The 14502-nt window shown below is 62.6% G+C and overlaps 2 protein-coding genes across 3 annotated transcripts; both read right to left on the reverse strand.

Moving 5' to 3' along the window:
- Positions 1 to 2: 2 nt before the first annotated feature.
- TRMU (tRNA mitochondrial 2-thiouridylase) lies at positions 3 to 5741 on the reverse strand. 2 transcript variants are annotated; one of them, XM_049771625.1, is made up of 11 exons: positions 5660 to 5741; positions 5340 to 5505; positions 4337 to 4443; positions 2714 to 2836; positions 1971 to 2143; positions 1553 to 1606; positions 1390 to 1456; positions 958 to 1058; positions 543 to 687; positions 298 to 380; positions 3 to 208 (listed from the first exon to the last, which is right to left on the reverse strand). In XM_049771625.1, the coding sequence occupies exons 1-11, from the start codon at positions 5739 to 5741 to the stop codon at positions 47 to 49; spliced, it is 1263 nt and encodes a 420-aa protein (XP_049627582.1). In that variant the 3' UTR covers positions 3 to 46. The 2 variants fall into 2 exon arrangements, with proteins under 2 accessions (XP_049627582.1, XP_049627581.1); XM_049771624.1 differs by having other exon boundaries at positions 1390 to 1606.
- A 1363-nt stretch (positions 5742 to 7104) lies between these two features.
- On the reverse strand, positions 7105 to 14502 carry GTSE1 (G2 and S-phase expressed 1). The gene is made up of 13 exons (XM_049771510.1): positions 14481 to 14502; positions 13162 to 13219; positions 12840 to 13075; positions 12469 to 12743; positions 11362 to 11424; positions 11107 to 11250; positions 10155 to 10278; positions 9681 to 10013; positions 8931 to 8991; positions 8564 to 8770; positions 7821 to 8028; positions 7396 to 7614; positions 7105 to 7188 (listed from the first exon to the last, which is right to left on the reverse strand). Exons 1-13 carry the CDS (start codon positions 14500 to 14502, stop codon positions 7105 to 7107), a joined length of 2034 nt encoding a protein of 677 aa, XP_049627467.1.

The following is a 14502-nucleotide window of genomic DNA, read 5'->3' on the forward strand; positions in this document are numbered from 1 at the left end:
GGAGTGCACGTCCTGACTTTATTTCCCACCGTCACGGGGTCTGCACTCAGGCGGGTGGGGGCCTCGGACCATCGGGGGGGTTCTCGTGGGGGCTGTCGGGGGCCGTCCTGGCCTGGCGCTGGCCCCGCTGCAGCGTGTAGGCCGATGGGCCCAGACGCACAATCTTCCCGCTGCCTAGACACTCGTCACCCTGGTAGAAGACGGCGAACTGGAGTGGGGGAGGGCCAGACTTAGTGCATTTAGATGGCTCCCTGGACAGTGCTCACCCTGGGGCACCATTCCCCCAACCCCGCTCACCTGCCCCAGGGCCAGGGCCCGCACGGCCTTCACCGCCGTCACCCACACAGTGCCGTCCTGGTTGAGGGTGAGCACACAGGGCACTGTGGAAGGGAGCAGGGTTGCAGAGGGGCGGAGGAGTACGGAGGGATGCCCCCAACACACCACCACAGACACACACGCCGCTTGCCAGTGCCATCTGGTGGCGGAAGCACACACGAGGAATGCCCCACCACACAACACACACACACACTCAAGCCGCTCACCTAGTGCCATCTGGTGGCGGAAGCGGAAGCGACATTCCATCATCTTGTCCCGGACCAGCACCGCTGGGGGCTCTTCCGCGATCCAGTGCACACGGCTGGTCCGCAGCAGGTCCCGGTACAGGGCCGGGTGGTCCACGTGCGGAGCCTGGGAGGAGCCGACAGTGACAGCAGCCTGTGTCAAAGCAAACCAGAGACCCCCGTGGCCCCCACACCCTGGACAGGCAATGCCATCCCGTCTCTCCCTGTCCATGGCCCACAAGACCCACTCAGGGTTGGGGCCAAAACTCAGGCTGGTGGCTTCGGGACTGCTCAGGCCCCTTGGACATCAGGGCTGGGCGCAGTCAAGGCAGGTGCCTCTCCCCCTGCCCCAAGCATCTAGAGTCTCAGTGAAGGGGCAACCCAGGGTCCAGCTTACCACCAGCACGTCGCCTGTGGCACTATCCTTGTCCACCACGTACCAGGGCTCCCGCAGCCCTGCAAGCTTGGCCCTCTGGCCCAGCGTGTACAGGAACCATCCTGTGGGGAGGGTGTGTGTGCCATGAGGAGTACAGTCAAGCCCCCGGGCTCCCCAATCAGGTGAGGTGAGAGGGGATCCTGTCCTGCCCACAGAGCCCTGAGCTGACGGGTACACGGAGGATCAACTAACCTGCCTGGGGGTTCAGCTGGGCCCCACCCTGACCCGCAGGCCCCCGGGGAGACAGGGAGGGTCCTGGGGCGAACTGGGACCTCTTCACACCCCCACTCCCCACAGTCCCTGCTCTGATCCAGCTTCTGGGCTGGTGCCTTGGTAGGCAGGGGACTGCCCAGGGACAGAGCTGAGGCCCAAAGCGGGGTGTCCTGCATCCACCTTTGTGCGTGCCCATGACCGTGCCGTCCTCGATGGAGACGAACCTTCCCGGCCGGGGTTGTAGGTACTGGGGAGACATGGGGACCGTGGCGTCAGCGCTGCATGCTGACGGGACAGGGCAGGACCAGTGCAGCCTGGCCTCCTCGCCCATCCATGTGCGTACCTGGAGGATGAAGTTCTCGAAGTTCCTTTTGCCCACGAAGCAGATGCCCATGCTCTGTAAGAAGCCGGTCATGAGGGCAGCAATGTGGGCACCAGCCAACCCCACACCCCCAGCCGGCAAATGCAGGAGGTGGGAGGGGCCGAGGCCTCTGAGGGGTCCCATGGGACAGGATGGGGGGGAGCAGGGGTCTCAAGGGATAGCACCACTGGTTTCGAGGGGAAGTCCACCCCCTAGCCCCCAGGGGACCATTTAAGCTGCTGCCTGCCCGTGACCGGCAGAAACAGACTGTGACCAGGATCCAGGACCCCCGACACCCCCCAACCTCTCCGAGCCCCGAGTCGCTCAGCTCCCAGGGAGTCTCCACGTGGCCGGAGTCTTGAAGCCAGGAGGACACCCTGCCCCACAGGGGGAGCCCCACCTCCTTCTTTCGCAGTACGTGCTGCAGCCCATTCTCAGCTGCGATCTTCCTGACAAAGTCTTTGGTCAGGCCCCCCAGGGGGAAGAGGGTCCGTCGCAGGGCATCCTGGGGCACCTGGCTGAGAAAGAAGGTCTGGTCTTTAAAGCTGTCGGCCGCCTGCAGGAGCTTGACCGCTGCCAAGAGGAAGAGAGGGGGGCAGCGTCAGCTCCTGCAGCCTGCACCCCCTTCCTCCGCAGAAGGCTGGGGTCAGGTGACGGCCACGGAGCCGCGTTTGGGGAAGGGAGGAGCCATGTACTCAGGACACGCTGGGGTTGTGGCCGAGGGGAACTGATGGGATGGGACACCCACAGAGGCTGCGGGGTTAGCTGTACCCTCCAGCCCACCTGTCCTCTGGGTCATGGGGGTTTCCGGCACCAGTGGACTGGGGTGAGGTGGCCTGTCACTGCAGCATGGCACACTAGCCCAGAGGCCAGCCCAGCAGGCTGCTGTGGACCATGGCAGCCCTGCTACTCTGTGTGGGGCGGGCCCCCCAGCCCAGGGGACCACACACGGGACAGTCAGAGCTCAAATAAGAACCAGCAAGAGCAGGCCCAGCCACAAAGCCCCAGCACTGCTCAGGGAGGCTGTAAAGATTGGGGGACAGTGATCTCACTCCTTCCTCGCCTTCTGCAGGAGAGGCCCACCCAGCTGCCCCACCACCAGAACCCTGAGCCCCGCCCCCTACTACTGCCCACTACACTCACTGTTTCTCACTTCGAACCGGTTCCGGAAGAGCCCAGCAGGCCTGGGCAGGGGCTTCTGCTCGAAGACCTCGGCATCCTCCAGGGACGTCCTTGCGTAGTGACCGGTGGCCACTGCGTCCGCGCCTGCGATGGGACCACGCTCAGCCCCGCGTGCTGGATGCCACATGGATGCGATGTAGGACACACACCGCCACCCCCCCAAAAACGGCCAGGCACCCCCTCACCAAGCACCTGTGTGGTCTCACAGCTTTCCAGAACCTTCCCCAAGTGTTGGCCACACACTCATTCTATGGTCGCTGCAGACCCTACACCAGGCCTGAGGGTGGCGCGTCCCTGAGTTTCAAACCCTGACATGGGCTCGGGCTTGGATCCCACCACATGGACCTTCAGCATTGGGCACGCCCGATTGGGGAGCTGGTCCTGCACACAGCCGACCGGAGTCAAGCTCCGACACCACGAAGGACCCCAAGCCAAGGCTGACTCCTGAGCACAGGGCCAGGTGTGGCCCAGAACCAAGAAGGAGAAAAGACCGTGACATTTGCCTGTGGCTTAACAGACTGTAGTGTTGGCACTGATGTGTTCAGATCTATTTTCCCAGGTGCTACAGGAGGACTATAGTGGTCCCAGGCCATACCGGGAACTTTCCACCCCCCACTGCCCCAGTTTCCTTGAACCACTGAGACTCAGGGTTGATGGGGCCGGAGAGATAGTACGGTGGTAGGGCATTTGCCTTGCATGCAGTTGATCTAGAACAGACAGTGGTTTGAATCTGGGCATCCCATATGGTCCCCCGAGCTTGCCAGGGGATATTTCTGAGCTGAGCCAGGAGTAACCCCTGAGGGTTGCTGGATGTGACCAAACCAAACCAAACCAAACCAAACAAAAAAACAGCATAGCAGGGAGAGCATTTGCCTTGTTACGCGGCCGCATTTGATCCTCGGCATCCCACAGTATCCCCAGAACCTGACAAGCTATTTCTGAGCGCAAACCAGGAGCTAACCCCTGATCACCGCTGGGTGTGCCCCCCAAACACAAAACAACAAAAAGAAACTCAGCGCTGGCTTCCAAGACAGGACCCATAAACAGAAAACTTGGGGGTCCTTCCTGCAGAGGCTAACCCAAGCCCTTCTAAGCGGCAAATCAGGGCACAGGCCATGGCCCCCCTCTGGAGAGCCAGTGGCTGGTGGGGACTCCCCGTGCTCAAATCAGTGGCCCCCAACCACTGCATAGAGCACTCCACACAAAAGAGGTGGCTCTGGACAGTCTCAGTGATGCGGTGACCTCCCCGAGTGACCAAGGTGACCAAAGTGAGGCAGGGCTGGTAGGTACTATTGCCCACAGAGCCTAGAACCAGCCTGCAGGGAGCCAAGGTTCCACGCTGGGCACTCAGGGGTTCTGGTGTTGTCATTCTTACGTGCCCACGACCTTCATCCCATAGAGCACGATCCTGTGGGCCTGTACCCCCTGCCTGGCCCGGAGGCATGGCCGGACTTGCAGCTCTCGGTGGTGCTGGATCACACACGGGCTGTCATTCTGGGTCAGCCCAGCCTCAGCATCTCTGTACCCACAGAACTAAAGCCCCCAGAGCCCCCAGAGAGGATGTGGAGCGAGCGGGTGGCTCACCAAGGTTGTCCAGCGCATAGTGGAAGAAGCAGCTGAACTTGATGAGCTTGTTGCAGATGATGTCGGGGTTTGGGGTTCTTCCCTTCTCGTACTCGTTCAGGAAATCACTGCAGAGAAGGAAAACGAAAGACTTTTCATGTCTCAGAACGAAACAGCCCTGAGTCCCAGCACACTCCATCCTCTTCAGACGCTCTGTCCTGTGCCTCATCCAGGAGCCATTTTGGCCGCAGGGTGACAGGCACCCCCCCCCCACACACACACACACAGACAGCTGTGCCCTGCAGAGCTGCACATGGTCTCCCAATCACAACAGTATCAACAAGGGAAGAAGAGAAACGGGCAGAAATAGAGTAAAGCAGACACCAAGACTGAGATCCAGTGGGGAGCACCTGGCCTTGCACACAGCCAACCAGAGTTTGATCCCTGGCAACCCATAGGGTCCCCTGTGTTTGTCAGGACTGATTCTTGAGCAGAGCCAGGAGCGACCCCCCCCCCCCAGCACTGCCAGGGTGTGGCAACAAAACCTTCAAGCAAAGCTCCTTTCACCCGAAACCCTTCCAGTCGAGCAACTGACCAGTAGAGTTCCTCACAACGGATGACGCCGAGCAAAGGGCCCTTAAGGGGCTGCAGGGGCAAAGTTGGGCGCAGGGTTCCCAAGCTCCCCCCGCCACGCTCTCCCTGCCTCGGGGCAGCCGAGTGCTCACCGTCCCTCCCAAGCCCCCTAAGGCTTAAGGAGCACTAGAACCAGAGCCCCCTCGGACCCAAGGACCAACCGGCGCGCCTTCTACACGGCAGCCTCACGCGCCTACAGCCACAAAGCCTCCTGAACCTCGCTCCTCCGCCTGACCGCCAGGAGGGACGGCAGCGCTCTCCGGTCATTCTCAGGGGGCGGGTGTCACAGCACCCGGGAGCTGGCGGCCCTCGCGCAGAATCTGGGGCGGCCCCGGCCCGCCCCTGACCGGGGTCGCTGCCCAGCCAGGAAGGGCAAGGGGCCAGCCCGCACCTGAAGACGTCGTGCCAGTACTCCTTGACGTAGGAGACCTGGTGGAAGGGCAGGTCGAGGACGCGGCACACGCGGTAGGCGTCCTCGCAGTCGCGGTCGGCGGCGCAGGCCCCGTGCTCGTCCAGCGCGTCCCAGTTCTTCATGAAGGCGCCCGTCACCTGGTAGCCTGCGGGGGACAGGGGGAGGCGGGGAGGCGGCTGCAGCCGGGCCAGGCACGGCGGTGTCTGCGCGCGTGCATGCTCGAGGAAGGCTGCAGGCTCGGGGCAGGGGGGCCGGGGCGGGACCCCGGGGCTCGGACGCCGCCTCCCCTCGCGCCTCACCCCTGCGCTTCAGCAGCAGCGCGGCCACGGCGCTGTCCACGCCGCCCGACAGGGCGCACACGACGCGCCGTGTGGCCTGCATCCGCGCCGCCGGAAGCCCCCGTGCCCCGCTTCCGCCAGGCGCCGGAAGTCCCGCCCAGCCTGGCGGAAGAGCAGCCGCCCCGTTTCCGCCCGCCACGGGAAGTCCCGCCTCCGCCAGGCGCTCCGGCCCCCCCCCCCCGCTTTCTGCCGGGCTGGCGCCGGAAGCCCCGCCCCTCGCCGCCCCGGCCCGCCGGAAACAGGAGCCGCGCGCGCCGCGTTCCGCGCCCGGCTCTCGGGGTCCCCGCCTCCTTGCACACGTCCTCACACGGCCTCCGTGCCAGGCCTCTTCCTAGCAGCTACTTCTCTCCTCCCTGTTTCCCTTGCAGCTGCTTTTTCCAGGCCGACCAACTCCGTTTGCTGATGCTGACTCTGATGATGCCTCTCCTCATCCCCCCTCTCCCTACATACCCCTCTCCCCGCCCATTCCAGGTGTGGGCAGTTCTGATCCTTCAGGTGGGACAAAGAAGTTAGCGGAGGGGATGCCCACACAGGCATGCAGGTGCTTGCCCGGCCTGTCGGGGCGACATCCCTATCGATCCCCACCCCCGCCGTCAGCCTGCAGCCCCCTCGCGGCCTGGTGCCAGACCAGAGCCGTGGCAGACGAGGCCAGACACAGGCGTGCTCGGGGACCCCGGGACGATGCTCCCCAGGGCAGTTCCAAACCCTGCTCTCGGGGCTAGCAAGAACCCGAAGGGACGAGGAAAACTCGGACTTGGGGGACCCAAGGCAAGGGGAGGCACTGGGACGGTGGGCGCTGGGCGCTTGGGAAGGGCCTTCCCGGGCCAGTTTCTCCCTGCAGGACCCTTGGGTGAGGCCAGCGGGAATCTTAGTGCCAGCCTGCCCGTGGGGCAGACGAACAACTTCACCGCAGGGAACTTTGCTGCCCAGCATCAGGCAAGATGACGGGACCTGGTGAAGAGGCCGCAGGCCAGAATAACACCCAGGCAGGGGTGCCCGTCGTGGGGGGGCGATCGGGTGTGACCGAGAGACCAGCATGGGAAGCGGAGGAGCCACGAGGGACTGCCAAGAAGCCCCACTGCCTGCAGAAGGTGGCCAGCACCTTCTTGGGGACTTCCCCTGGCAGGAACATAATCTGAGGCACAGGCCTGGCTGGGCTGGTGAGCACCTCGGAAAGGGGTAACACCAGCTGCTCCTGAACTGGGTGAAGAAAACACTTGGGGCACCAGAGACTCTGGGTGCATGAGTCTCGCCAGGCTTCAATATGCTTCCATGGGGCTGTTTAATTTAGATCTGGACAATTAACACCTTCAGTTTTACAAGCATCAACAGCTGTTTTACACTGGAAGGGTCGGGGGTGAGGGTGGGGAATCTTCAGGCGGCAGCAGGAGCCACAGTGGTCGTGCTCAGAACTTGAGGAGAGGCGAGACCATGTTCTCCTTGTCCACCTCGGGGCTCAGCTGGATCAGAGGTGAGGCCAGATCGATCAGCTGCAAGAGACACACATGGGCGTCAGGGTGTGTGCGCTGTTCTCACGAAGCCAGCTGGATGTTTCAGCCCTGCCTCACCACCAGGCGGTGGCCAACCTCAGGCTCTGACTCCCTCCCGAGGAAGGGTCAGGCCCTAGACACTTACCCACTGCAGGGACAGTCCCAGCACGGAGCACCCACAGCCCTAACGACACACTCTACACATACCTGCACCACCTCGTGACTAGGCTTGCACTTGAGCGCACTTGAGTTCCAGAGCCACTCGGGAGTGTTGACCAGGAGGTCAATGAGGGGCCGGCTCTCAGACCCGGGCACGACGCTGGCCTCGGGGGTGCTGCAGAAGTCGATGAGGGGGGCCTCGACGAGGGTGGGCTTGGCTTGGGGGGCCACGACCAACTGGTCAGGTCCAATGTCCACGAGAAGACCCTGCACGGGGCAGGGGGATAGGAGTTCAGCAGGAGACAGAGCTCGGGGAGGTGCGGGGCAGATGTGCTAGCACCCCAATTGGTGAAGCCTGTCCCTGCTCCTGTGACACCCCACCCCGAGTGTGTGTTTGGGTGCATGTGTGTACCCGCGTGTAGACTTCAACCCCTGCCTGGCTGTGAGGTGCTACAGGCAGGTCCATTACTCACCACCTCTGATGGGGAGGGTGTGGAGGGGCCACTGGGCTGCACCCCTTCCCCTTCCCTCTCCGGTGCCTCCCCCGGGGTCTTCTGCTTGCTCGGCTCTGGGGAGAAGCAGAGAGCTTGGAGCACAACGGGGGTGCAGCAGCTGCCGTCGGGGGAGGCTTTGGAGCCGCTGGACGTGGTGTGGTTGTCACTGTCCCAGGCTGGGCCCGTCCTATGGAGAAAGGTCCTCTGAGGGGCGCCATGGTCGGAGAGTCCCTCCAGAGTCACCAGCAGGAGGAAGAGGGAGGCAGCCAGCTGGCCCAGGGACCCTCTAACCCCTCCTGCTGCCTCTGCATCCCGGGATCAATTCCGTGTACTGTCCTGGCTCCAGCACCCCTGGATGTGCCCCCACCCAAGCCAGCCTCCTGCACCCCCGATGTGCTCATGTGTCCTGGCAGTGTTAGCCGTGGAGAGAGAGGCCTGGGCACTGTCAGGTGCCCCCAACATAACCAGCCTGCGCAGGGGACAGAGCCCAGTGGAGGGGGGGATGACAGAGGCCTTAGGGAAGAGATGGGGTAGTGATGGCTCAGGCACACTGGGGTGAGCAGAAACAAGGACCAGGATGGGAATCAGGACACCAGCAAGTACCCCACCCAGTGCCAAGGCTTCTCCTCAGCAGGTTCCCCCCCCCCCACCTGCAGCCTGAGCCCCTGGTGGCTGACCCCATTTCAGACCATCCCTGCACCCCTACCCCCTACCCCCCTCACCTTGGGGGCCCTTTTCTCCGGGGCTCAGAACAAAGCTGCTGTGTAGACCCACACCGGGGTGAGGCTGGCCTAGGCAAGGTCCTGGGGGTGGTCCTGGGCAGGCTGGAGAGCCGGGGGCTGGCAGGTGTGGGCAAGGCCGACAGGCGCCTGGAGGCACTCAGGGTCCTGGTGATGCCGCACGGGGCAGGGGTGCTATGGAGGGGGGTCCTGCAGGGCACCAGGGTGCTCATGGGCAGGACCATCCAAAAGCCCCCCGCCCACGCTTGTACCAACCCCCTGACAGTGTGTCTCCCAGGGTATGGGGCCTAGTCCGGGTGTGCGTGTGTGTATAGACACACGTGTGCTCAGGTGGGTTTCCCAGCAGGACCCTTGGACTGGCTTCCCCCAGCGAGGCAGGAAGGATGAGAAGCCCCGAGAAACAGCTACGGCTGATTAAGAATCAGCCCAGTGAGTGAGCGAGATCCCCAGGGGCAGGAGCCTGCCTCATCAGTGGCCCACACCAGGTTCCATCCCCGGCAATGCAGAGGATCCCCCGAGCACGGCGGCAGGAGTCAGCCCTGAGCACTGCAGGCGGTGGCCCCAAAGCAAGCAAAGAAATGAAAGGATTCTGAGCAGGGGCCGGAGCGACGAGAGCACAGGGGGGAAAGCGTTTGTTTATCTCGCACGGGGCTGACCCAGGTTCGATCCCTGGCATCTCAGAGTCCCCTGAGTCTACCAGGAGTGATCTCTGAGCATGGAGCCAAGAAGAACCCCTGAGCGCCACTGGGTGTTTCACAAAAAAAGAAAAAGAACCAGCCCAAGCAGCTACACCGAGTGTCCTACAGAGCCCACACATTCCCAAGAGTACAGGCAGGATGGTGACCGCACAGCTGGGTTACCTCCCCCACCCCTAGGCCCCTGAGCCAGACACAGTTGCCAGGGTAGCTCACAACAGATAGAAGAAGAGAGCAGGACACAGACGGCCTTTACCTCCCTGCCGGGGTGTGTGACAGCTGTCTCTGAGCCTGTGGGAACTGGGGTGTGGCAAGGCCAGGGTGCTCGCCTGTGTGAGAAAGGTGGGTCACCTCATCTGGGCTCCGTCCAGTCCCCCGCACCCTGGTCCCCAGTCCCCACTCACCGGCAGGGCTCCTGGGCACCTTGAAGGGCTCGGTCAGTGCCGACACCCCTGTCCTGGACCCCAGCGAGGACTCACGCCTGCGAACGCCCCCAGACGAGGACGCCCGAGAAGACCAGGACAGGCTTCGGCGGGAGGCCGGTGTCCGGGCTGCAGGCTCTGGAGGCCGGGATGCCCTGGGGAGCTCGGCGGGGGGCTGGGTGGCTCCCTGGCTCTGTCGGCAGGACAACCGGGAAAAGACAGGCTGTCTGGCCAGGCTGGGGCCAGCTCTGCTAGGGGCCACGGGGAGCCGGCCATCGTCCGTGGCAGCAGCCGGCTGCTCGCCTGGCCTTGGCTCTGCAGACACAAAAGTGGGTGGTGTTCCCCATAACCCAGACTCACGGGGCTGCTGGGGGTGGACAAAACTCCACTTGGGGCAGCCACCCTAACCCGGCATCACGACTCTCCCACAGCCCACCCTACGCTGCCTAGGCTTGCCTTGGCTTTGGCCTGCAGCTGAGTGGGAGACACGTGTCCCGCAGGTCCCTGAGGGTGCGGCCCCCAAGGCCAATGGCTTCCTGGAGAAACTAGGTGGCTTCAACAGGGTCTTCCTCAGCCCCGGCTAAAGGAAGCAGAACAGCAAAGAACAATCACTGGACAGACACCCATGGGGGCTCCCGGAATAACTAAGGCTGCCACCCCCTTTCCTGAAGGAAAACCCAGTGTCCCCCGAAATCTACCTGCTTTATTTTTGGAGTTGGGACCACACCAGGCAGTTCTCAGGCCTGACTCCTGGCTCTACGCTCAGGGGACCATATGGGGTGCCGGGGATCGAACTCGGGTTGGCTGCGTGTAAGGCAAATGCCCTCCCCGATCCAGCCCCCGAAATCAACCTTCCTTGAGCCAACGCAGAGAGAGCTCCCCCAACTGCACCTGCCACGGCGGCCCCACCATCCCAGCACCCCTTGTGTGGATGGCAGTGCTCATCTGGGGCCCCCTATCTAGCTGGCCATGAGTGAAAGTCAGGACTGCACGTGAGTCTGAACCGCTTGAAGGAAGAAAAGGGGAAACCCAGGAATGTTCAGTCTGGTGGACAAACAGACAATGGCGGTCTGGGCCTGGGGACCACCCTCCCAGCTGACGGAACTCTGGGGTCCCATCTTCAGCCTCTCCCCAGCTGCACCCAATGCTGCACCCCTGCACACGGCCTCGTGGACCCCACAGGCCCAATCCACTTCCTCCTGCAGACCTACATGCTCACACATACACACTAAGATGTGGACGGCACCCACATTCATGCACAGATGCAAAGACATGCACTCACACTGACACACACAAACACACTGCCAGAGACATACACTCAGACACAGACACGCACGCGCACACACATAGGTATCCGGAGAAGACGTAGCCGCACACATGAAGAGACAGGCGTGAAACTCAGACCCACCTTTTGAGGGACAGGCAGTGAGCGCTTGCCCGGCCCCAAGCTGGTGCCATCCCCGCCTGAGCGCTGGTCCCTGGGGGGCTCCTTCTCATTTGGGGGTCTCTCCCGGGGAGGACTGGCCGCTGGCTCATTCGGACCTTTTGGAGGCTGGAAATGACAATTGGGATGTGAGGCTGGCCGGGCCCTGAAGGGTCACTCAGAGCTGGGTCCCAGGGAGGAATCTGGGCATCGCAGGGCAGGCACAGCCCCTCCACGCACCGTCTCACCAGTGGCAGAAGGACTCGGTGACAGCCGCCCCCCAGACGGCTGCGGAGCTGCGCCCTCAAAGCAAAGAACAGAGCTCCCAGCCCAGGGAAAAGACAAACAGAAGCCCTGAAGTCAGGAAGGAGCCATGACTGTGGTCCAGACACTCAGACTCAGCATTTCCAAGCATGCAGTCTGTGTTTTGTCGACTTGGACTGCCATCGGTACCCCAGAACCTTTCTGTGGCCCCTGAAACACCCGGCGGGGCGGAGCTCAAGCTCTGCATGCAAGAAGCACCCAAGAACCTTCATGTCAGCTGTGGGCCCCAAACCAAGGCAAAGACAGAGAAACTTCAGCCCCCAGCGGGTGTCTATGCCAAGAAAATCATCAGCTAGGGCAAGAATGAGAACACGGGGGTGTGGGTGGCTTGCCTTGCACACAACTGACCTGGGTTTGATCCCTGGCATCCCATAAGGTCCACCGAGCCTGCCAGGGAATGATTTCTGAGCACAGACCAGGGGTGACCCTTGAGCACTGCTGGATGTGGCCCCCAAACAGAAACAGGACAAAACAAAAAGCCAGGAGCAACCAACCCCTGAGCATAGCTGAGAGTGGACCCCAAGCAAAATAATAAATAAGTGGCCCAACCCAGACCTAGGGGTTCCAGAGGTGCCTTCAGAGATCATTCTAGAAGCCATGGGGTGGGTTGGGGGGCTCAGCTGCTCTCCCAGCACCACCCTGCCCAGCACTGGGATAAGGGACAGAAGCCCAATGCCACGCCCCCAGTTTCTGCATCAGCTCTGTCCGGCAGAGACCCACACACACACCCACAGGTCCCCGGGGGCCACTGCCGGCCTGAAGACAGCTCCCAGATGCACGTAGAGACATGAGATCAAGCCAAGCCCACAAGGGGGGGGGTGCTCTCAGGGCTTGGTGTTGAAGCCAGTCTGGGATAGGCAGCTGGTAAGTGCAGGTGAAACCTCTCCAGGGCACCAACACAGTCCCCATCCCTTGGGGACTCTCAGGCCAGACCACCCCACCCAGCACTGTTGCCACCTTCTGGATGATGCCCCTTTTGAGGTCCTCCCCAGCACCTCGAGGTGTGGCAGGAGCCCCTCATACCTTCTCCAAGGCCTTGCGGTGGAGAGCGGGGACGCGGCGGAGAGGAGGGGCGCGGGGCAGTAACAGTCGGCTGGTGCCCTTTTTCTGGGGCATGGAAGGGCCCTGGGGAAGAGCTCGGGGCCCTGCACCGGGCCTCACACAGAAGGTCTCCCTCTTGAGCGACTGAGGGCTTCTCTCTGCTTCCTTTTCTTTCTCAAACAAGCTAGTTTTGCGCTTGGGTTCCCGCAGGAAGTGCTCCCGGGCCTGGATCTGGGGCTGGGTAGGCATGGCAAGGACTGGGTGCTGGCCGGCACTGTCTGTCTGCTGGGTCAGTGTGGGCTCCTGGTGGGAGCCATCTGTCTGCTGGGTAAGCGTGAGGTCCTGGCAGGCACCGTCTGTCTGTAGGGCCAGTGTAGGGTCCTTGCGTGCGCCCTCTATCTGCAGAGCCAGCAGGTGGGCCTCTTTATACACCTCCACGAATGCGTCCCCCGTCAGGGGCGTCCAGGGCCAGCTGCTGGGATCCAGCGGGGCAGGTTTCTCGGGGGTCACTGGCCCTGGCTCCAAGCTGGCCTCGATGCATCTTTCTTTGTGCTCCACGGGCTCAAAGACCTCATCGTCCTCATTGGTGCTGGGGAGAATGGGGGTGGGGGTGGGAAGGCGGTCAGTGAAGGGGCCCCCCACCAGGTAGGGATGGAAGGGACAGCACTTATTTACCTTGAGGACGAGAGCGAGAGATCGAAGTCAAACTTCTCATCCTCCAGGAGAAGAACATCTGCGGGAGACGCATGAGTTACCGACCCACACATTTGGCAAGGCAAGGCAAGGCAGGAGACCGTCCCTTGGGCCTCTAGTGCCTTTCCAAACAGTATTGGCCGCTGTGGCCCTCCTGAGTTAAGCACCCCAAACTAAGTTGGTTTGGGGGCTACATGTAGGCTGTGTGCTTCAGGGTCATTCCTGGCAGTGCCTGGGAAAAGTAGGCAGGGCAGGGGATGTTCATAGGGCCACCCAATGTCAGCAGCTGGCCACAGATGCAACTCAGGGGCAGAGCACAGGCCTGTGTCTGAGAGGTGTGGGACTCCCCCTCCGACACCCTGCAACATTCCTAACCTTAGTCCTTCACCAAAGGGCCCCTTCGACTTGCAAAGTGGCAGAAAGGACTAGAGTGAGCACAGCCAGGAGAGTGCTAGCCTTGCATGTGACCAACCTGGGTTCGATCCCCAGCATCCCATAGGGTCCCCTGAGCACTGCTAGGAGTGATTCCTGAGTCCAGAGCCAGCAGTAATCCCTGAGGACTGTGAGGTGTAACGCAATGGACCCAAGTTTCTGACGCACACTGTCTGGGCCGAGGAAAGCCACTACAGCACAAGCCCCACTGCACAGGCCTCAACTCTCCAAGACAACCGTCTCATGGCAGACAGAAGGGAAGGAGCAGGCACCTCCAGAGAGAAGACAGCTCAGGGACAGGAGTCTGGAGGTGGGGTGGGCGCTTGCCTGGCATGCAGCCGGTCCATTCACCCCCCGGATCCCACAGACATCCCCGCAGAGCAGAGCGCGGCCAGATGCGAGCCATGAGCCAGGACTGAGCCAGCCTCACTCAACACCGTCAGGTGTGGCCCAAAAGGCAGGGCTAAATTTAAAACCAGGCGGCGGGTTCCTGCCTTCCCGCACATTACTTGGGTGACCCCTGTGGACACCCTGGACACCCACAGGCCAGCGGCCTCCCTCACCCCATGGTCCAAGAGGACAAGGTGCGGGACAGGCCCACCGCTGACCCGCTGCGTCTTTAGGGGTCTCCTCCAAAGCCCACAGAGAGAAGGGCGTGGGGTGCGGGGCCCGAGAATGCGGGGTGCAGGTTCTGGGAGTGGGGGGTGCAGGACCCGGGCGTGCGGGGGTCAGGGCCCAGGAGTGGGGTTGCAGGGCCCAGGGTGCGGGGTGCAGAGTCCGGGAGTGCGGGGTGTGGGGCCCAGGCCCCGGGAGTGGAGTTGCAGGGCCCAGGGTGCGGGGCCCGGGGTGCGAGCGTCCCGGGTCCCTACCGTCCTCGCGGGGGGCGTCCAT

This window comes from Suncus etruscus, chromosome 4 (assembly GCF_024139225.1).
Source record: "Suncus etruscus isolate mSunEtr1 chromosome 4, mSunEtr1.pri.cur, whole genome shotgun sequence".
Lineage (NCBI taxonomy): Eukaryota > Metazoa > Chordata > Mammalia > Eulipotyphla > Soricidae > Suncus > Suncus etruscus.

Coding starts and splice junctions, on each gene's coding strand:
- TRMU (XM_049771624.1), bottom strand. CDS start 5,741: ATGCAGGCCACACGGCGCGTCGTGTGCGCCCTGTCGGGCGGCGTGGAC. Junction 1,059..1,389: donor GGTCATGGGCACGCACAAAG/GTGGATGCAGGA, acceptor CCCTCCCCACAG/GATGGTTCCTGTACACGCTG. Junction 381..542: donor CCGCCACCAGATGGCACTAG/GTGAGCGGCTTG, acceptor TCCCTTCCACAG/TGCCCTGTGTGCTCACCCTC.
- GTSE1 (XM_049771510.1), bottom strand. CDS start 14,502: ATGGACGCCCCCCGCGAGGACG. Junction 13,220..14,480: donor GGACGCCCCCCGCGAGGACG/GTAGGGACCCGG, acceptor CGTCTCCCGCAG/ATGTTCTTCTCCTGGAGGAT. Junction 8,992..9,680: donor GGTGCCCAGGAGCCCTGCCG/GTGAGTGGGGAC, acceptor ATTCTTAATCAG/CCGTAGCTGTTTCTCGGGGC.